Source organism: Leptosomus discolor, chromosome 2 (assembly GCF_034619465.1).
Source record: "Leptosomus discolor isolate bLepDis1 chromosome 2, bLepDis1.hap2, whole genome shotgun sequence".
In the NCBI taxonomy this organism is placed as follows: Eukaryota; Metazoa; Chordata; class Aves; order Leptosomiformes; family Leptosomidae; genus Leptosomus; species Leptosomus discolor.
The window spans coordinates 22603158-22625692 of NC_141392.1; the positions used below are offsets into that span (position 1 = coordinate 22603158).

Consider the following 22535-nt stretch of genomic DNA (forward strand, 5'->3'; position numbering starts at 1 on the left):
TTTTCTGTTTGTTTTAATGGGAGGGATTTAATTTTTGTAATTGGTATTGTGTGTTGGAAGCAGCTGATGATTGTAAAACAGTGAGGGACAATGAAAGTGTGCAGTTAATGCTGCCATTAACTGAGCCCCAGTTCTGCTCAGTTGCACTTGGAAACTCCACCGTTTTTCTTTCTTACTTCTGAGCACTCTGTCATACTTACTGTGTTCTCCTCTTATTCCCCACCCCATCTGTTTCATTTTGGCTGGTAAAGTTCATGCTGGGAACAGCTAAGTTATGCATAGATTCTATTTACAACTTTTGTTTGTTCTTCCCATGCAAGTATTGGACAGGAAGATTGATCAGATTTCTAGCCTGCAGTTTTCTGGGGTTACTTCTTTTGTTTTTGCAGATGTCCAGCTTTGTCTCACCTAAAAAGCTGTAGTTTGCATCAGCTTTCTAAAACACCATTGGGCTCTGCTCTGAAGGTGGATCCCATGTTCATGGTGGGGAATTTGATCAAGTAAAAGAGGGTCATGGGCTACAGCAGTCTAAATAAACTTCACTTGTTCTACTTGTTCTAATTTGTAGGCTTCCAGAGGTGAGGATGTCCCCTGAAATAAAGTGGATATTGCAAATCCTCCACAGTGAGATTAAGACACTTAAGATTATCCAGGACCTTTAGTAAAATGGTGAGAGACAGACCTGAATAGCTTTGTTCTGCTGCTCAATAACCACCTTGTGTCTGATGAGTTTTCAACTTGATGTTTGTTTGAGTTTGGCTGTATTTTGAGCACTGCTACAACAATATATTGAGACTAAAGTAAGCTAACATAGGAAAGATCGTATATAGACGTTAGGAATTTCCACAGGGAATGCTCCATTTTTATAAGTTTAATTTTAAGAGTGCTATGATCCTGTAAAATTAGGAAATCATTTTTCCAGTAAAGCTGTTTAAAATGTTGCTTGCATGACAGAGAACATTGTAAGATAGGTAATTGGGTTGTATATATGAGACTTTTTGGTTGATTCTTTATTTTTTGGTGTCTGACATCCTTGAAGGGATAAAGGAGACATATATGTTATATATACACTACTTCATCTGAAAGTGATTGATAAAAACCACAAGTCTCGTGATACTGAGTCATATCACAGGTCCATCTAGGCTAGTATCCTCTCCTAAGTTGGCCAGGAGTAGATATCTAGGGTAAAGAATAAGAGCAGGAAAAGCATTTAAAACGACTCTGCAGAATGCTCTTGCCGGTTTCAGTGATTCGTGAATTCAAGACTTCCTAAGCTTAAGATGGAATACTTGTATGTAACTGTTTAATGGATTTTTTTAATTATTATTATTTTTAGTGAATTTGTCAAGTCACTTTTTGAATCTGTGTAAGCTTTTAGCATCTGCAGCAAAGATTTCTTCAGCTTAACAACTTGTACGAAGTTATTTTTGCTTGGTGTAGTTTGTCTCCTGATGAACATGTGTGTGAACAAGGCAGATGCATTTAATGTAAGACTTTGCCACGCTAATTGCAACATCAGGCCTTGCACTGAAATTCTTGCAGACTTTCCTCCTAAGTTTGTTACTGTTGGCTATTCCAGTCATGCTTCACTGCTGGATCTTGATTTTCATGTCTGCTAAGTAGTTGCAACTATAGTGCATCAGATTTTTGTAAGCTACCTTAAAAATGAAACCATTTACCCACAAGTGCTATTGGCTGGAACTGTCTAATGCCAAATACAAGGAACAGCTAGCAGAGCAGTGTGTCAGAATATATACTGGGGCTTATTAGCCTGTTTAAGCATGATTTTTTGGATTTTTTTTTTTTTTAAAGGCCAAGACTAAATTTATAAAGATTCTCCAGTATGGGCTGGAAGAGATAGCAGTATGCAAGAGCTGATTTCACACTTCTTCATGCTGAGGTTGGCCAAGAGATGGGATTTGGTCCTGTTGTCACTGTTTCGTTCTCACAGCTGCTTTCATTTCTGCTTCACTTGCTATTTCTAGGAAGCCAGTTTTACAGTCTCTTAGGATTGCTCAGCTCTCTTGCCTGTCTCCATGGGAGAGGAGTACAATCATTTCTTGACATCCTGTGCATTTCCTACAGGAAAAGCCAATCTGAATGTTCTTGTCTTCTCAGTCATTATCTTCAAAATTCTGTATCTGTACATTCTACAGTCTATACATTTCAAAGCTAAAAGTGATGCAGATGTGTCAAAGTTCACATGCTTGGTCACCCTTTGAATCAGTAATAGCTTTATTGGAGTTAGAGAGATGTAATCCTTCCATCTCTCCTCCAGTTCCCTGTAACACCACTTAGTATTTAGCATGCAGAAATGATGCTCTCTGCTCTGTGTTGGGGAAGAGACATTAGTGCCTTACCTCTGCCCCCACTGACCATCCTTTGCCACGTCCCTTCTGTAGCTACATTAGCAAATTCAGCTCTAGCATGGGGCTGGCTGCAGTCTTTGCTAGTCAAACAATTTTTACACTATATTTTATTGCTTTAGAAGGAATTACAATAATGCGTAAGTTAAAAGCATCATTTAAATGTGCTTATGCTTCCTGCACAAAGGTAACTTCATCCCTTCTTTTACCCTTTGTGAGGCTTCTGGAGATCTAGTCTAACGTGTTATGTCTTGCTATGGATGTAGGCAAAACTTCAGTGTTACTCTGGTAAACCCTTGGTCCATAGGCTTGAGCATGTTTCTGCAGTATTATTACTGCCTCAGGAACAAATTCTTGATATGTTAACACTGCTTTGTGCTGCTACTGTGATCTAAAACAGCTTGAAATTTGTCTTCGGCTGTAATTAAATTGGCTTTTGGATTGGCTGCATCACTCTGGCTATACCAGAGTATATCCGTAAACTTAGTTCTGTAATTCCATGTTGCCAAATGGCTGCTGTTCATGGTAGTGCCCAGGAGGATTTAGTTCTGTTTTGAAGTCAGTGAAGATTTATGCAACTCCTTCAAATAATAACTATGTTCTCTTTGTACACATGTATTATAACATTGATATAGGAAAGTGGAATAGTGCACCAGGGAAAACAGTCGTACCTTGCCTCGCTTTGACTGCTCATAGACTTTTGTGCTCTGTCTCTCTTCTAAAATTATTCCTTGGGATTACTTTCCACTGCTAGTCACTATACTGAAATCTTATACACATGCATTGCTAGTGTGTACATCACGTACCATACTTATTAGGTGTTTAGCTTCAAAGTGAAAAATAGCGCATGGCTGACTTTCTCTGCAAAACTGCTAAACTTCTTTCTATCTTGGTTGCTACTACTACCCCGCATCCTGGATCTCTAGCTGCCTTTGTATCCCCTGCAATCCAGAGCCTGCAGTATGCTGTACTTGTCTTCATGAACTGATACCAAGAGACCTTCAAGAGTAGGGAGGGGATATCTGTACCTGTGTGTTAATAGTGGGGTTTTATGTTTTTGTAATGTGGAGGGTTTGGGGCAGTCTATAATTAAATGACTTTTCTTTAAATAGTAGAAGAAAAGCCAGCCTTATAGAGATTTTTGCCGGGATTCTCTTTCCTGTGCAGTCTGTGGTGAAGTGCAGGGAGGCTGGGTGCACAGCATATGCAGAGTGCACTGGTAGCTTAGGGATAGTCAGTTCAGATGTTCTGGTGAGCTTAAAGGAGCCCAGGAATGGCATTAGACTTGCTCATCAGGAAGAAGCAGCACAAACGTTGAGCTGCCAAACACAGCATGTACTTTCTCACTGGACGGCTTTCCAGTTTCTTACTTCAATACCTGATGACTGAAAGGGCTGCTACCCCATACAGAAGCAGGAGACTCTCTATGAGAATTTGGAGCATTTTGCAATGCCTTTCTTCTGAATTTCTTTAATATTCAGTTTCTTCTTATTTTCCTTCTGTCATTTTGATTTAGCAGATGTTGAATTGTATGAACATTTCTCAGCAGCCCTCTTACTGCATTTTATATCTAGAATGAAATCATCTTTTGTGAAGATCTTTTGAGAAGATCTCTTTGAGATCTTTTGTTCATGTTTTGTTTGATCATCCTCTGTGTCTTGCACTTTTGACATACTTATTGTCTGCTGCTTCCTTGTGCACACTACATGCTGATCACTTTCTATCCATCCTTCTCATTCCTTTTATTGCTAGGGAATGAGCTGTTTTCTCTACTTGAGCTCAAAATTGGGAGCTACTGGTGACTTTTTTCCTTATTTTGGGCCTGAAGAAGTGTGATGGTTGAATAACCAGCTCCACTCTTTTTTTTTTTTTCCTATTTTGGTATTGATGTTGTTAATCATATTTAAGTCTGCAGTCAGAGTGCTACAGTAACACTTATTTTTAGAAAGGAAAATATCTCATATTTTGGGGGAAGGACGATAGAACTGCCAAGAAAGCTTAATAAAAGATCTATGCTTAATAAAAGATCTGGCCTACTTCTAAAGCCAGAAAAATATCTTCCAGGAAGAGAAGAGATGCATTAGGAAGATCATTTATTAGTCCTATTTCAATTCATTGTCTTCCAGGAAAGTGGAGTTAATGTGTATCTGAAAATATTTTTTGTAGAAGAATTAGAACCAAAAAAAACCTCCAAACAAAATTAATTTCAGCATAGGCTATCTGGAGCTCCCTATAAAAGCAGGAAAAAGGGGCATGAGGTAGAATGCAAACACCATAGAAACAAGGTATCTCTCTGTGTTTTAATTTGATAATTTTTAGCGCTGCGTGTATGCTATGAGGAGGACTAATTTATACATGGCTAAAGCCCTTTCTAACCATCCCCGTCTTCTTTGCTTGGCTGTTCATCACAGTGATAGCGTCTGTAATTCTGGCTCTGTAAAGGTCCTTCTACCCTATTCAGATGCTTTTAGGCTTATTGAATGCAATACCTGGCAAACCTTTCTGATTTGTGTTGGATGATGTCTAATGAAAACCATAAAAACTGCCTACGTAGCAGCTGCTTTGTTAAAGGAAAACCTTTTTGCTTGGTAACAATAATGGCTCTTGCAGCACTTGGCATTAGATTCTCTTTGACTTGTTGGCTGTCAGGACCAAGAGCCCTGGACTCCTGCATGGTATAGCAAATAATTGACACCCTTTTAGTTTGTGCTGCTGACTTGAAGCATGGTCGCGTCTGCCAAGTTTGTGCATGGAGTGAGCTCAGGTGTTCACAAGGTGAGTTTGCCTTCTTCCTAAGAGATGGGTTCTGATTTAGCCATAAGCAAAACCTGTGGAAGTGTAGCATGTACTTCTGCTGTGACCTGTACTAATTTTGTCATTCCTTCCCCCCGCCCCTTTTTTTCCCCAGATAAATGGCTCATTTAAATTGGGAGCTACTAAAATACTCTCTGGCTGGCAAATGCAGTGCCTAGCAGCAGTCATCAAGGACGAACCAAACATGAGTGGAGGAGGGGAACAGGTCGACATTCTTCCGGCCAATTACGTGGTCAAAGATCGCTGGAAAGTGGTGAGTAGCTCCATCTTTGTGCCTCTTTTGGTGTCCCAAACAGATCTCCTCCTCCTGTAGTAGAATAGAAACTTGTCTAGTTAATCCTCGGCTCCGGCAAGTAACAGTGGAGTGGTATGGTTTGGCATGTTAGTAAGGTACTGCAAGAAGATGGTTAGTATTGCTCTAGTGTTTCTCAGACTGTCTGGTATTTTTAGAAGACTAAACCTGCCAAGGATTTTTAGGTAGGATTGAACTCTTGCAACAGGCTGAGTCATCTTTTAGTAAGAACCTTAGATTGCGAGTTACTGTAGCAAAGAATACTACAGACGTGCCTATAAATAAATTGCATTACAATAAAATAATTTAAGAGCACATGTTTAGGGTTGGAATGTCAGCTACTTCAAAAGTGAGAAATTCCATAATTAGCTTGTTGGTACAACTTCTGTGTAAATTTGTAAGGATACTTTTAAAAATTATATCATCACATGTTAAGAGTTTTAATTCTTTGTGGGACAACTGTCTCATCTGTTGTTCAAGCTGGATGGGGTACGCTGAATTAGTAGCCACTTCATCTTTTATGTATTCATTATATGGCTGCAGATATCACTATCCATTTGAATTCATGGCATGAGTTTGCTATTTAAACTCAGCTCTTTATGTTTCTTATTGCTGTAATCTCTGTACCAGATATATATATTTATTTTTTTAATTCTTCATGCTTTTACCAGGTGATAGAGGGGAGAACTATTAGCTTGCTTTTACAGATAGGGTTTCAAATTGTTAGAACTTGATTTTTATTATTTTTTACAGACCATTTAATATTTATGACCAAAGTGCAACTCTGCTAGACATCATGGGCATCTAGGCACACTCATCACTTCTATAGATTGGACCTGGCTGTCTTGCCTTAGGCACCCAGCAGATGAGCATGTGATTAGTGATGGCTTGTGAGCAGAAACTTTAGCAGCTTGACCAGAATCGTGCAAGAATGCTGTGGCAGAGATATGGGAAGAATCTCATCCTCCAGACATGTATTTCATTGCCACCAGATTTGTTCAGAGGATGCAGTTCCACTTACATATAAGGCTTCCTTTTAAGTCATAAAGTGAGGTCTCTGGGATGGTGGAGGATGTAGCATTATGTTATCACCTCGGTTAAAGAAACTAGAATATAACATGTGAAAGGATCATGTACCTTCATACTTCTTAAAATTCTGTAGGTGTTTTTGGAGAATTTTTGTTTTCTGGCTTTAAAAGCTTTGCTTTTAAAAAGCTACAACAAAAAAATTAAATCCCATGTGTGCCGTTGTGTCCATTTTGAACTTGGATTACCAGCAGTGTCTGAATCATTAAACTTGCAGCAGAAGTCTTGCTAGTTTGAACTACAAGTGATTTGTAGTAGTAGCACTGAGTTGTTTCTCTGTGCTAACTAGCTATGGTACAGCTGCCCTTGAGTTTTGCAATGGGCTGTGAAGAGCAGAGGATTAAAGAGACTCAGGACTCTGAACTTGCTTCAGTTCCAGGCTGTGGAAAGGTTATTTTCAACAGCCCACTTCAGGCAACATATCCTTTCGTTAGACTTGTCCTGCTCGTGTTTCTTTGTTGCCCTGGACCGTTCCACCTTGTTCTGTTCTTGTTACTCCCTCATTGCCTGCCTCTCTTCATCCTAGCATTTTTCCTTCTGCTTTCTCCACAGCCTTCACTTTTCTGTCTGGCCTATCCCCAAACAGCCTATTTATATTTAAGCAAATCAAACTGCTCTTCATTCTTCACGCTTCCTGAGAGCAGATGGAGAATCTCAATTTTCTCTGTGATTAGATACCAAAATTGAGACAACCCTTATCCCCCTCCCAAAGCTTTCTGGCACAGATGAAGGAAAGTCTTGCTGTGCTCTTGCAGCTCTGGGCTGGAGCACGTATACTTGTTTTGGCAGGATGATACATGTGCAGGTTAACTGATGTATAGGACTTGAAACATGCTCTGTGCTTATGGACTTCTCAGAAAATACTGCTTGCAGCTTTTATCTGACATAAATGGAAATTTCCTCGAAGTGTACAATTTGGTCAGATTGGTGCATGTCATTTGCAAAGCTGAATTTAGATGCTTTCCTGATGCTAAGCCGTTGCTTCAGGTGCAAGGTTGCAAATACTCCTTCTTCTCCATTCTCCTTTACCCTCACTAGCTTCAGCTTATACCATTCCTACTGTTCATCAAGCTTTGAGTTTCTCCTTCACAGACAGGAGTACTAGAACTTCTGTAAATGACAGGAGTATTTTTTAACACAGTCTAAACAAAATAACTTTGAAATAAAGCCTAAAATATACTCTGTTGTGGTCATAGAGGAACATTTTAAACTAACTTTAAATTTGTAGAGGCACTAAATGTGGGATTCAGTGACTTCATTGTGGCATGAATCTGTGACTGGGGACTGCTAGAAGCTCTAGCCACTAACTCTGCCCTAGAAAATGTAGAAATGTGTGGCTATATTGTCAACAACAATTACCTCTAACTAGAGAAATAGCTTTTTATGTTTTATAATGTTGGTTCACAGTAGCCTCCAATACTGCTGTGAGGTCATTACCCCACTTGAAGGCCCTGAGAAATTACATGACTTGCTAAAGGGCATAAATAGCGATGAGAAATTCCAATTCACAGCTCTGAGTAAAGCTAGGAATTCGGCCTTGTGCTTGCTGAGCTTGTGGGCCTTCATTGAACAGTCAGTTCTGCTCGCTCCAAAATTGCACAGCCTTTAGGCAGGCCTCTGTCCTGTCCCCTTGCTTTGCTTGATGTTGGTGTGGGACCAGTGAGAACTGCGAGCTGTTTGGGGCTCAAAGTAATCTGGGAAAAACACAAAAATACCTCTGTGTGCCCAGGGAGATGGATAGCATAGGATCAAGTGACAGATAAGAAAGGGAGTGTACCTTAAAGCATACGGCTGTAACATCAGTAGTAGCATTTTTTTCTTTATCATAGACCTTTCTGAATCTCACCCATAGCATGCAAGCCAGACAGTCCAAGCTTTGCTGTGAGTGATGGATCTTGCTCGAGCAGGTGTGTGGCATATTTATGCAATGCTGGGGTTCAGCTGCCAGAAGGTTTTTTGTGTAATTTATCCTCCCATTGTGGCTGTCTGGCTGGGCATCTGCTTGAACCTTGTAGTTCTTAATGCTGGCATACTTCCAGTATTGAGCCAATTTCTAATTTTAGATTGGTGTAATGTATTCCTTGAATTCCTTTCCTCCGCTCCTATATGCTGGCTGACAGAATTTTGACCAATGAAGATGATAGTTATCTGCAGCTAGCCTGTTGGTAGTTCATTTTCCTGTCACTCCAAGTCTAAGACTTTACTAAGTTTGGTTGTCTGACAGCAATGATACTTTTCTTATTTTTGGAGAAAGGCATGGACAGGAAGTGCTTATGCTTTTTTATCAAAACTTTTGGACTTGAAATATTCTTTCAAGTCCTCATTCTTTACTTGCAGGTATTTTTGATGCTTTGACTGAATGTAATTTGGACAGTACTGGAACCACGTGACTTTTGCTGAGACCCCAGAGGGTGACTTGATCCACACGTGCTCTGAATGATGTGAACTGCTTTGTTCAGGAGAGGGAGCAAAGTCAAACACAACTCGTATTTGCTTTGAACTAGGTATATATGTTAAGGCTGAATGTATGTATCTCTTTATTTCACCTAAAAGCTTTGTATTGGGATTCACAACAGACTTATTAGCAAGACAGAGTTGACAGCACTGAGCTTTGAATACAAGTGATGAATCTTGTACATGTGTATGCTCTTTTGTCAGGCACCATCTATGCTTTGGTTTCTTCCAGGTTTCCAAGGTTCTTCAACTGAAGTTTTGGTTACATTTGTCCTTCTTCTGCCTATTTTGGAAACCTTGCTGTAAGCCCCACAAAATTCTGTGGACTCTTCACCTTGTCTTGGTCACAAAGGCCACTTATGGTTCCAAGAGGGAACTTGGGACAAGGAAGGTGCTTTGTCAGTCTTGGGGCTCGTTTTGGTCTCGCTCTGTGCAGAATTGCTTTAGGTGGGCTTTGACAGGTCTTCAGATGATTTAGAATGTGCCTGGTTGACTTCTTGATTGGCTTCTCAGTTCATGCCTGTTAGTTTTCCCCTGAGACCAGCATAACTCCAGTCCTCCTAAGCAAGTTGAGTGGACTGAGAGTTTGGTGAATGTAGGTCCACTCTTCCTCACTTGTTGTTAAGTCAGATGAGGCCTGCTAGCCATTTCTGGGTCAAGTAGCCCATTGAGTTGGGCTGCAGGAGTTGCAGGCTTGACTATACAAGTGCTCCTAAAAGGCAGTCACAGTAGTCATTGTTTGACCTTGTCAACATTTGAAGCCTGTGGATGACAGCCTTGACCCTGGCTGAGTTCACCATAGGTTGCTGGCTCTCTGTTTGGTCCTTTGCTCTGGTTTCAGAGCACATGTTCTTGTTCGTGACCTTGCCACTGATCCTGAGACTGAACCACTCATGCCTTGGTCCTGGAGTGTTTTCCTGGGAAGACCTAGTCTTTATATAATATCCTTGGAAGGCAGACTTTGTTTAGAGCAGCCGTGTCTTATACGCTTGCTGAATAAAAGATTACATTTGTAATTGAAGGCTATTTTTGGATGCGGGGTGGGGGTGTTGCCTTGGGTTTTTGAACTGTCCCTCTGTGAGTACTGATTTCTGCTTAGTGGGAAAGACTGTTTTGTTTTATTTTGGGTTTTTCTAATAGGCTCTGGAGGGTTGTGCTGCAAGTGTCTTTTCAGGATAAATCCAACATATTTCAGGATATTTAAAGGAGACTTCAAATGGAGCTATCTGTGCCCTGTGTAACTACCGATACATACAGGGGGGCATTGGGGAGTGGCTTCCACTATCAGGACATAGCTGGTTTGTGTTGGTAGTCCTGAGGGACAGTCCAGTTTGGGGAATTCCTGAAACCTCCTAGCTGGAGACTGCCACACTGAGGGGTCAAGTAGAGTGGCTTTTCAGTAACAGTTTTTTCCAAGGACCTAACATGCATGAAACTTCTTAGAATACAGAAGCAGCACTGCAATGAGCTGTATGGTTGTGTGGCCGTTAGTGGGATACTGAAAGGACTGAAATAATGTCTGAGATGCAGCTTACTTAATTTTTAGTTGTCTGTGTGCAAGTCCAAATAGATAACTGTGTTTGATCAGATGAATTGTCACTTGACTCCACAGGCTGTAATAGAAACGTGAACACCCAGCTCACATAAAGGCTGGTGCGTTTAGGTAGAATAAATCATCCTGGTGTCAACAGCCTGTATCCCAGTCTTAACAGTAAATGGACTGGTGGAAGGTAGGAAACAGGATAAGAAGAGAATACTCCCAGATCAGTAAGGCTTAGCATGACTCATGATTATCACTTACGTGTTTATGTTTAACAGTTTCCTTATTAATTTATTTTCTTGAGTGATATATGCACAGCTCTCCTTTGTGTCCTGCAGAAGGCTGTGTTGAGTTCATCTTAGACAGCAAACTCCCCCAGAGTACCCAAGCAATGAGGAAATGACTGTGTGGTAAGCCCCTGACCTCAACCAAGACCGTGAGTTGTAGGATAACTTGCTCTGCAACAAAGAAAAGACTATGGCTGCTGATGGCCTTTGGATGTTGCTGAAAAATCAAGGAGGATGGCAGTGCTGATAATGATGAATAGGACCATCTGGTGTGCTGGGAAAAGTGTGCCAGAGAATAATTTCTGTAAGAGGGTGAGGAAGGATGTGAGGAAGCAGAGGCAGCTTGAGTGCTCTTGGACAGTGAGGTGCATCCATTGGCTGGAATGTGTGTATAAAATTTGGTTTCTGATTCAGCAGAAGCTCTGATCTTGGTGTCATGTCATCTCAGATTTGTTGCTCTGTAGACTTATATGGGTCCACCAATTTGGCTGTTTTCCCAGGTAGGCAGTCTCAATACCTGTCCCCTTCTTCCTGAACCTGGTTCTCTGATGCACATGTTCTTTTGCTTTTTCTGAGGTAGCAGTCCTGGTCTGTCCATAGTTTTTACAGGCTCCTGATCATTCTTTTCATCCTGAGATGAAGCACTTCTAACTCAGCAAGAGCCCCTAGCAGCAAGGTGATCAATATTGTGCATTGTACATGACTAGACCTTCCTACAGATCCTTATAGTGCTGCTATCTTAATTATATTACTGTGCTGTTCCATTTATATTCTAGTAGCTTTGCAGTTTGACAACTTTGTGGATGTGGGAGCTGTCCCTGTTAAGGCCAGTGAATGGAAAAGGATCATTGTATGCATCTGTGCTAGCTCAGCAATATTTCTCCCCAGATCTATTTCTTGAATTTGCAACCCAGTGAGATGTTTGGGTAGCCTATGTTTCTTCTCCGTCCCAGCTATGCTGTGTTATATTTACTACCGTGACTTTTGCTTGTTATGATAACTGTTTTCCCATTGAGACTTTTTTAAATCTTCCTCAAAGTCCTTCCAGATCCCTACTAAACTTCTTGCTTTCTGCATCTTTAACTGTTCCTTTCCCTTCTGTGTTGTTAATACATCAGGCAACAGAAGATCTTGTGTACTGAATCCTGAGGTATTAGCTGGTATGTTGTTGCTATGCTGAGTGTATCATTGTTTTGATAGAAGGATTTTTAATAGCCAGCTCACTTAGTATGGATTTCCAAGTAGAAATAGGGCTGCACTGTAATAATTTATGAATAATATGTGGTGACCTAGTTATTGGGCTGTTTACTGTATGAATATGCATGTTTAGCCCAGTGGAAGGTAGTGAGGAAAATAACAAGTAAAAGGAGAAGAATGGCTCTGGACAGCAGCTCTCAAAGGGTTATCAAGAAATAGCTTTAGAGACAATAGTCAGGTTGTTAATACAGAAAGTACTACCTTCTTCATGCAGAGCTGTTTTTCTTGACCTGGGAGCCAGAAAAGCAAATGATTTGCGTTGCCTTAAGAAGACAAAACACCTGCCCTTGAGAGGCAGGGGCCTTTGTTCAGCAAACTGGACAGATGGACAGGACATGCCTTCTGTGGTGCAGAAGACAGTAAAATATCATCTAAACCTCATTAAACATTGTGTAAGATACATACTCTACTATCTGCCTGATTTTAAACTTCTTTTTCTCTTCAAGTGTTATTGCTGCTGTTGGAAAGAAGCAGCACTCAGGGCTTCCTGAGCAGTTGTGAACAGAAGGAACACGAAATGCTGAAGGGATTGCAGCTAGGTTCAATGAACAAGTGCTAAACAGATCAAAGGAGACCTGATCTAGCTATGCTGTAAACCTGAATTTGTTCCTGGGCAGCATAGTATGCTTTAAATGTATCTAAGAGAAACAAATATAAAATAATTTTCCTGGCATAGACATCGACACTTGCAACATGTTAGGAGTCTGTCTTATACATGCATATGTATAGCTATGTGCATATGCTGTCAAGTCTCAGCAGAAGGAGAATGAAGGAATCACCTTCCAGGAAAGGCAGAGGATCCCAGCTTGCTCTCTGAGTGGGTGGCTACTCTAGAACAGGCAGACGATCTGTCTCTAGTAGGTGCATATCAAATATGCTGAAACTTAGACATCTTTAGCTTTAGGTTTATCTCGACTGAAATTACTTTGATTTCCAAGTAGTGATATCCTTCTATTGTGAAAGTCTTTAATTTTGCTCAGCAACACAAAAAGCATCATTTGCTGTGGTTTAAAAATAAAAAGAATAAAAAAGAGAGAGAGAATGAGAAACAATGGAGCTGTACTTGTGACTTGTATGTAACTGTTTTGAAGTAATGCAGTTGGCAGTTCTCTGAAAGGTGACACTGAAGTAACCTCACTAGCAGAGCAGATCACGCGTCTTGTAAAATATTCCAGTGGATGTTTTGTTCTGTATTTAAAATCCTGAAAATGAGATGTAAACGTCATTTAACTTATTTCTTGAAAGCATTTGTTCCAACTACCATGGTTGTGTTTTACTGCAGAGATGTGTTTGTTGAGAGGGAATGACATTTTTTATCTACCATGGTCTGGATAGGGATTCTACTGTCTCCTTGAAGGATGTCTCTTGAATTTTGGCAAGAACATTGTTGAGGTAATAGGCATTTAAATGTATCACATGTCATCACTTGCTAGGCTTGTTCTTTGTTGTTACAGCAAAGAATTTATGCACAGCACAGTCAAGTGGGTAGCTGGACTTTTGCCTAGCTGTGCAGTGAAGGGATTCAGGCACAGCACAGATTGGGAGCTGAGTTTGTTCTCCCTATGCAGTAAAGAAGCTAGTGCCTGGCTCTGTGAGAGCCAGTTTGATGTTATCTCTCATGTACACTGTACCAAACCTCTTTGTACTTTTCTAGTTGAAGAAGATTGGTGGCGGTGGCTTTGGGGAGATCTATGAGGCGATGGATTTGCTGACCCGTGAGAATGTGGCCTTGAAGGTGGAATCCGCCCAGCAGCCCAAGCAAGTTCTCAAGATGGAAGTGGCTGTCCTGAAAAAGCTGCAAGGTAAGGCGGAAAGCTCTTTGGAAGTGCTAAAGGCCACTGTGCTTGTTAACAGTTAGAATCTGAAGTTGCAAATGGTTTTTGTATATTTTTTAATAATTTTTTCTTCCGCTTTCATCTATATGTGATGTTACATGAGGTCATTCAGCTCAGAAGGTTATCACATTCTGCAAAGCGTCCTACTCCAGTGAATTCTAACTACACGGACTATTTTTGTCCGCCAAGTCTATAAGAACAATGAGGAGACTTAAACTGACCTATTGGTACACTGGTCTGTGCAGTCTAGTGATACTGATTAGATAATAAGAAACAAAGTAAGCAGTGTCTGACTAAGAAATGAGGTTAGCTGATTGCCTCCTGGAGGACCAGGACAATGTTTGTGACTATTGCACTGTGAGCATGACGGAGTCTCCAAGTGAAATGGTTGGCTAGTAGGTGAGTGCAAAAAGTGGATAACATGAAGTATAGGGAAATTGGCAATTCGTTAATTTTTCATGTAACTGCCTTTCGTGAAGGCAAAGTGTGAAGTGATTTTTAGGTCACTTAGTTTTGGGAGTGGTGGTTGTGGATTATGTTAATTTGAATGATATGCCTATTCTTAATTTTCCCTAACACAGCTTTATATTGGTTTGGATGTGGAATTCAGCCCTGGGATCATCGATTTCTATAGCTGAACCTGGCAAAGCTTATAAGCAGGTTTCAAACTGGCTGGGAAGCAGCAAAATGGGAGCCTTCCTTGACTCATGTCCAACCCTGCTTCCACTTAAGAAATTACACTGAAGGGGGACCTGCCTTCTGCCAGGATGCCGCTTGCTGTTTGCTCAGATCAACCTATAAATAAAGCTAAAAGCTAAAACTTCCTGTGCCCTTCTTTAAAGTCACAGTCGTTCTCATGGGTGAACTAGTAGAACAGGGCAAAAGAAGCCAGCCAATATGCCGAAAGCTTTTGCAATGCTGATGAGATACACCACAGGGTGCAAGGGAGCAGTCTTGCTGCAGTTGTTCCTGGCTGAAGGAACAGTGAGGGGGCTTTTACTAAGAACTGATCACGAGGGGAGGATGTAAACAAGGAATTACAAATCTGCCTTTGAGGAACTGAGAACTGCTGTTTATTGAAGTGCATTGTGCATGGATTTCCTTGTGAAGGCGAGGCCAGCTATTGACAGGTACAGTTTACATGTTCTAGTATAATATGCCTTCGAAGGGATGTTCCTTTTCACAAGATTCCCGCTTGGGCTGAGGAAACACCTTCCCATGAAGCAGTAAGTAGTATCCTTACCACCAGAGCTCATGCTGCAGAGATGGCATCTGTGTCTATACCTCCGCTCTTGCACAAAATCTCCAGAGATATGATTGAATTAGAGGGTGAAACTGTGGCAGGTCTTGTGAAGCAGGGGTTTCTCAATATTTGTGACAGATCCCCTCTAGGTAAAAGTCAGTGAACTATTTTTGAAGGTCAAATAGTTTTCCACTGTTCATCTCTTCTGAAAGGAGGACTGATGAGGCCTTTTTTGAATGCACTGTATTGTAACAGATGCAGCTGAGCTGTGTAAAGAGAATCAAAACAAAGGAGAAAACAACACAGGTCATTAGGAGGAATGCTTGCTGTTGATCTGTGGAAGTCCTGGGTACACAGAGCTCCCAGAGAGCAGCAGAGCAGGTGTCTGAGGTTTGAAAGCAATGTAGCGAGGGCAAGCAAGGCAGAGATTTAGATTTTTGCATTTTGTTGTACACTTGGAACTGCTCTGAATTGAGTGAGAGTGTGATTGGGTGGAATGGCAGCTTATTAGAATACCAAGAGACAATCCTATCATGCTGGCTAGTATCAATATGTGTTACATCCAGGGCAGGGAATGCTTGAAAAGCATGACCTGAAGTCACCAAATCAGAACAAGCTTCAGAAAATGTGCAAGGAGTTGATTAATACTTGTGCTTTGCAATCGGTGTTTATTTCTGGAAAATAGTTGCGAATACCAAATGCTTGAAAAAACACCCACAGTTGTACACAGTGTGATCCTGGTAACTGGGGAGAGGGAGTGGTGGTGTGTGGAAATAGGAAAGTCCCTTGGCAAAGCAGTTAGCAAATATTAAGGGACAGAAAAGACAGAAGCAGCAGAATTGGCTATGCATCAGCTATCCTGCGTTTAAGAATGACAAATTACTTAAGCCATATTTTTCACAGAACAGCTTGATTCGTAAGAATTAACTTCTTTGGTTCAAGGTTAATCCCCAAATGCCTTACTGAAAGAAATGATAAAGTTAAAATAAGAAATAAGGTTGAGAGAGCTGGGAATCATGTGTTGTGTATGTTTTCACTGTGAACTGTTGCGAAGAGGTGAGAAACAGTACAGAAAGGGAGATGCTGACTTTATACAAATGGTGGATGGAGGAACTTGGTAGTATTACCATAGGTGATGTAGTCGGTTCATGATTGTCCAGGTGAAAAGCAAGGGAGCAGTGCTGTCTAAAATTCCTCTGTACTTTTCTGATAGAATTGAACGTTGCAGTCCCTCTTAGATAGTACAGCTTTATTGTTTTCTAGTTAGGTATCACACCAACATTAAAGGACTAATGAGCTGCTTCTCTTTTCAGAGCTTGTGGTCAGGGTCTTGCAAGATGCTAGAGCTTCACAGCATTTGGGATAGAGAAGGCTGGCCTAGCCCATACTGCAGAGCTACTTCAGGACCTGATTTGGGTGCAGCCCGACCTCTCCGTGCAGTATGATCACGAGTTGGCTGTTGCCAACAGTCAGACTTTCTGGAATAGCCCCATAAGGAATACAGCTGCAGGTCGCTCACAGTCTCCTTTCCGCACTGGCAGTCTACACAGAACAACTGGGGACCTAATCAGTTAATGACTTATAGCCTCTGTACCTGCTAGTAAACACTGTGTGTAGTTTTCTAGTGTGAGGTTGGTCAAACACTGGCACAGGTTGCCTAGAAAGGTTCTGGAGCCTCCGTCCTCTGACATACTCAAAACGCAACTGGACGTGTCCCTGGACAACCTGCTCTAGCTGACTATGCTTGAATGGCGGAGTGGACTAGGTGATCTCAAGAGGTCCCTTCCAACATAAATGATTCTGTTGTACTTGTGCTTGGCTATGTGAGACCACTGCCCCTTCAGTATCTCTCAACCGCCCTGTAGAGTCATTCTGTTCTGCTCTTATTTGATTTGATTTTTCTAACTGTATAGTGCTTTTTTAAAAATCTGTTTAGATATTAATGTCTTTGCCAAAGAGAAAGTTCTTTCTGACTTGTTTCTTGAAAGGATCATGGATCATCTTCTGACCAACCTTCCAAATCTTTATACTATCTGGAAGCACCAGCAATAGTGCCCTTTTAGGCTTTGGGCGAATCATGACGGAGAAGTCGGCTTACAGAGTTTCTTGCTCAAGCAGGCAATGAGCTGAAGCTCTCAGTTGTCCTGTTGTTGCATTTATGCAAAAAGTTTCCAGCAAAATTTCTGTCTTTCTTGCCTTCCATGGGCTATTTTAGTGAAAATCAAAACCGCTGGTCCCACAGAGTTTCTGTGGAGTATTTCCTTGCAGGGCTCAGGACATTCTGTCTGGTGCTACTCTATCTGGCCAATTCTAATCAGACCACCAGAAGATAAGTTTTTGTTTCATCTTTGTCAGGCACTGTTTGGCTTACATTGTCCTGTTGCTCTCCTTTTCTGACAGGGCCTTGGTGCTGTTGAACCAAAGCCATTTTCTCAGTATGTGTTGGTAATCTTGCTTGGGGAACAGGGGAATTACATTCTCTTTTCGGTACCATTAGGAATGTTGACTTCAGTATCACAATGTGTATTACTGTCCTTGCTTCTCAAGGAGGCCTGCCCCTTCCATGGTGCCTGATTTTACCCATATCATTGTTGCAGCATGAGCAGATGGGATCCTCCATGATGCTAGGCCTCTTCCATGAGGAGTCACCATTTGAAAATGAATCTTTCTTTCCAAATCCTTACCATGTGGTGGCATTCAGGCCTTGTTGTAGAGCCAGTGGCCACTACAGATGACCTTGGACCTCTCTTTTTACTTGAGATCACACCATGTGTTTACAACACTGTCTGCTGTAGGTGAAGTTCTCTGCTGTTTATCAACACCAGCCTGAGCAACCCTTTTGGCCTGGCTACAGGAGTTGCTCACCACTTCAGTTGGGCTTGATTATCTCTGGTTTATCTGTCCCTTCTGTGGATGAAGGACTAAGCAGGATTAAGTTGACTTAGAGGATCAGAAAATTTTCCTTCCTTGAAGAAGGCTGCTGTGCAGTTCTCAGCTACTGGGTGTCATGAAGAGTCCAAGAAACAACATCAGAGAGTAGACTTTTGCAGTAACAGATTCTTATGTACATATTTATCTCTCAAATGTGCAATAAGTAGCAAGTGATGTGGAAATTATATGAAGAATTCATGGTGTATGGCAGTAAGCATCAAGTGTATATAGTTGTTAAGTATAGGGATAATAAATCAAAGTAATAGTATGAAAAAAGATAATAAGAAAAAATATCCCTGCTTCAGGGATAGTTTGGTACATCTGCACAGGAACTTCTGCATAAACACAGCTTCTCTGTCAGAAGAATACTATTTTAGTGCCAAGCCCTCACTTTATTACCTTAATCGCTACTGTAATATTATGTTTAAGTGAGATAATTGTGTATGATTGTACCATTTGCATATACTTTTGACTTATTGGGCTTTTCTTCTTTGCAGTCAAGCATTTTAAAACCAAGCCTAAACTGCATTGACACAATATTTCCTGCAGGTACAACTTGTCTCCAGCAGAGAAGGTTGTGGTTTTAGTTGTATCTGCAAGTGTTTTGCTGTGTAGACAGGCCTTTTGATCATGTACATTAAAAAGTGAATGGAAATAAGATCTGCGTGGCTAGATGAATTAGCAACTTGCTTATCCAGAGAGCAAGAAGGGCCTTTGGGTTTTCTGTGTTTCACCCTCTTAAGCTATGTCTACACTAGTGAGCAATATAGTACCAGCAGATCAGTCCTTTATCTCTCCAGCATATGTGGCTTGGGGATTGTAAACTATAAACAACATGTGTTTTGGGGATTTTGCTTTGGGTTAGTTTTAATCTGGTTCCCCTGTCCAGTTGTTGGTTCTGACTGTCATCTTTAGGATTTGGGGACTATTTGGCGTGCAACTGGAATGGAGCTTCTGGGTCTGTTTGCTCAGAAAAGTTTACATGACCCAAAGCCACTCTGTGAACACTGACACGTGGTAATGGCGATGATTTTAAGGCAGCATGGGGGCTTGCTTTAAAACCTCATTGCAATTATCAATCAGGACTCTGAGACTCCTGTTCTTTGGAATCATAGGGAGAAAAAATAGAATGGTTTCCTGTCATTGAATATGTGGAAGGAAGAGTCCTATCATTTCTAGAAAAGCAGATGTTTTTCCATGTCTCCGATGGTTTCCTAACCCTTTGGAATACAGGCAGACATAAACCTGCCTTCTCTCTCTGACTTGTTTTTCCCCAGACCAGATTTGCTGTGGAGCAACATGCACATGGCAAAGGAGCACCTGTGAAATACTATCTGGGCTGTGTTTGCCATCTCTGAGGTCTTTGAGGTTAATCAAACTGCAGTGACACTGTTAGAGCAGCTCTTGCACAGCTTTTGAAGTGCTTCGCTGGGCTGTCTCAGTGTCAGTCTGCCCTTCCAACAGCAGCCTTAACTGCAGAAACAGCAAACCAGTATCCCTGATTAAATCCAATGAATTATTTTCTCTAGCTTTCAGGCTGCTGTAGAGAGGGGTGTGGAAGCCATCTTTACAGGCCGAACCTGGTACTGTGTCTGCTCTAGATGCTCAGCTGGAGCTGCGTGTGGCCCAGCAGCAGATCTTTGAATTCAAAAGTATTCTCCCTGTCCTTACCCACTTCTTGATAGGTCTCTCTGGGAGCACTCTGAGGGGTTGTGAGACTAGGACGGTACAAAAGGATCTCTCACAAGGCATGCGCTTTGGGTGTCTTCTGGTCCACAGGCTCCCCGAAACGCACATGTGGTCACGGCATTCAGCTTCCTTTGCTGGGATTCTCCTTGGAGCAGCCTAACAGTCAGATTGTCAGTTAAAATGGCCAGATTATTCTGGTGCTGAGCACTGTTTTCTGTTTATCTGCGGTGGCAGTTTTGGCCTGGTGTGAGGCCACGAGCCCCCATGTACTTGCCTTTGACCTCACTCGGCAGCCAGATATTCCTAAGCTCTCTTCAGTGTGTCTCTTTCTTTGTAAATGCCTTCTTTTCAGTGTAACCTATCTCATTGCTAGGACTCTGATTAATTTTATTCTGCAGTGCAGAGATCTTCTGCATATTGAGTAGTTGTGCAAGATGCAGCCTGGTCACAGGCATTGTAGTTTTAGAGTGCCTGATTTTATTACAGCAGGTAGTGAATCAGGTCTGTGTTGCTTGTTCCCTGTTTACTGCCATGGGTTGGACAGGTAAGGGTTTCCTAACAAAGTAAGGCAAGAAAAGGCATCTTGCTTGTTATTTCTCCTTTGTCAGTCCTAGTCTTTTCTCTTTGCATATGTGAGGTTTTTGAGTTGAAGTGGTGCCTTAACTCTCTCTGATTCAGTTTCTGTTGCTTTTGTAGACATGTTTTGTAAGTTTCTACAGTATTTTGCTAGGTTGATGTAACCCAGCTGTCTGTAAAGGCTGGAAAACAGGGTAAATTACCCTGGGCAGGTTTTTAGGCTATCGCAGGGTGGCAGATTCAGACACTTGATGTAGGTCTAGCCTCCCTGCTTATCACAGCATTTTTCCCTGTGGAAGAGTTCTATGGGTGTTTGAATGAACTGGCATTTGGGCCACATGTTTTCTGTGTCAGCCATGGTGTCACAGGATGGGTGAAGGACATGGGATGAATGAAAGAGGACTTAAAACACTTTTTTTTGAGGCTGTGTTGAATTCTCTCCTTTGCTATTCTTTCTTGTCCTGTGCGGGATCTATTATCAATTGCTTATCTTAAAGTTTTCAGTGGTCTTGGGAAACAAGTAGAGGAAATTATGTCATGCAAAGTCAGGCAGGTTTATGTTTTACTGTTTGATTAGAAGATGATGACCAGCCTTTTGTTTTTATGTTCATTAATTCATTCACTTCTTACAGAAGCACTAGCGAGGTTAACCCAGTTGATTAGAGCCTGGTTGATTACTATTGGATAATGTAGTTATTTAAGCCTTACTTCCAGCATAGAATTTGTTTTCTTTCACGTTCAAAACTCCTGGTCTCCAGCTGAGTTGACAAGTCCCTGAAGTCAGCTAGTTTGTCTGGCCAAAGGTGAAACTTGCTAACTGTAAAGGAAAGAAAACTCTATGCTAGTCAGCTTTGTCAGGCTCCAGACACACTTTCCAAGTAAAGTTAGAAGACGATGAAAATAACTCTCATTTCATTTTCCAGTCCTGATGGAGCCTCTATTTCTTTAGAATAGTTGTACAGAAGTGAATTCAATATTACCACAGTACAAAATCTGTAATAAGCTGATAAACCTGATACTGATGTTGACAGGTGAATAAAAAAAGAGGATATCTGTAAAAAGTATATTACCTGTAATGTAGAGCGTGAGAAATAGCTGCAGCTTTCCAAATGCCAGTGAGAGCAATTGTATAGCTACGTGTCCACAACTGTGCATATAACAGGGAACCTGGCAGTGCCAAGTGCTCAAGCAAGTTGTGTCACTAGGCACTTGGGCTTTACCTGTGCAGTTGTCTCTAGGGTTGAGCTGCTGGATGGCTGTGCCATGCTGGTTATTTTTGGCCAGCTGTATACCACTGGCTTTGATACTTCATGTATTACCTGAATAAAAAGAAACTTGACTGATGATTCTGGAACTAAGCTGAGTTTGTGATTAGAGAGATCAGAGGTCACTGCTGATACAAGAGGCAGGCCTTAAAGAAAAATGAGTGTTTGACATGGATAGATACAGAGGATAATTTAGGCTGGCAGGGGGCCTCTGGAGGTTCCTAGCACAACCTCCTGCTCCAAGCAGAAAGCAATAGATCAGGTTGCTCTGGGTCTCTTCCAAGGAATTTTTGAACGATCTCCAAAGATGGAGATCGCACAGTCTCTCTGGGCCTCTGTTCCAGGGTTTGACTACCCTCATGGTGAAAAAGAAGTGACACCTAATGGGAATTTCCCATGTTGCAGCTTGTGTCCAATGCCTGTCCATGCACCTTGGATAAAAGTCAGGCTCCATCTTCTTAGCGCTCTTCTATTAGGTGCCTCCAACCAGTAGTTGGATCCCCCTCTGCTGCCTTCCTAAGGCTGGACAAACCCACTTCTCTGACACTTTCTTTGAATGTCATGTTCTCTTTCTCCTGCAACCGTCCTGGTGGCCACTGCTGGACTTGCTCTGTTGTGTTAGTGTTGGTCTTGTACTGCAGAGGAAGTGGCAAGAATTGCTAAGGTAACAGTTAATGAGAGTAACAACAATTGCCCTGAGATTTATGATAATCTATGCAGCAGAAGTTTCTTCAGTGTTTTGGGTGGACTGTTAGCAATAAGACAGGTCATCAATGGAGATGAATCACAAAATAATTTTAGCATAAATTTAAAGATTAAATTCTTGAACTCCTTTGGGGAGAAGAGTGATTATTTGTTTTCTGCAGGTGAAAATGCAGGAAGTATGCAGTCTGTTATTTA

General features: G+C 41.4%; 1 protein-coding gene across 1 annotated transcript in view; it reads left to right on the top strand.

The window, feature by feature from the left end:
• Positions 1 to 5325: 5325 nt before the first annotated feature.
• TTBK1 (tau tubulin kinase 1) overlaps positions 5326 to 22535 on the top strand; it is a 93108-nt gene continuing 75898 nt past the window's right edge. The window contains exons 1-2 of the mRNA XM_086460737.1: positions 5326 to 5433; positions 13751 to 13898. Coding sequence (XP_086316863.1) covers positions 5326 to 5433; positions 13751 to 13898 — 256 coding nt within the window. The remainder of the gene's footprint in view (positions 5434 to 13750; positions 13899 to 22535) is intronic.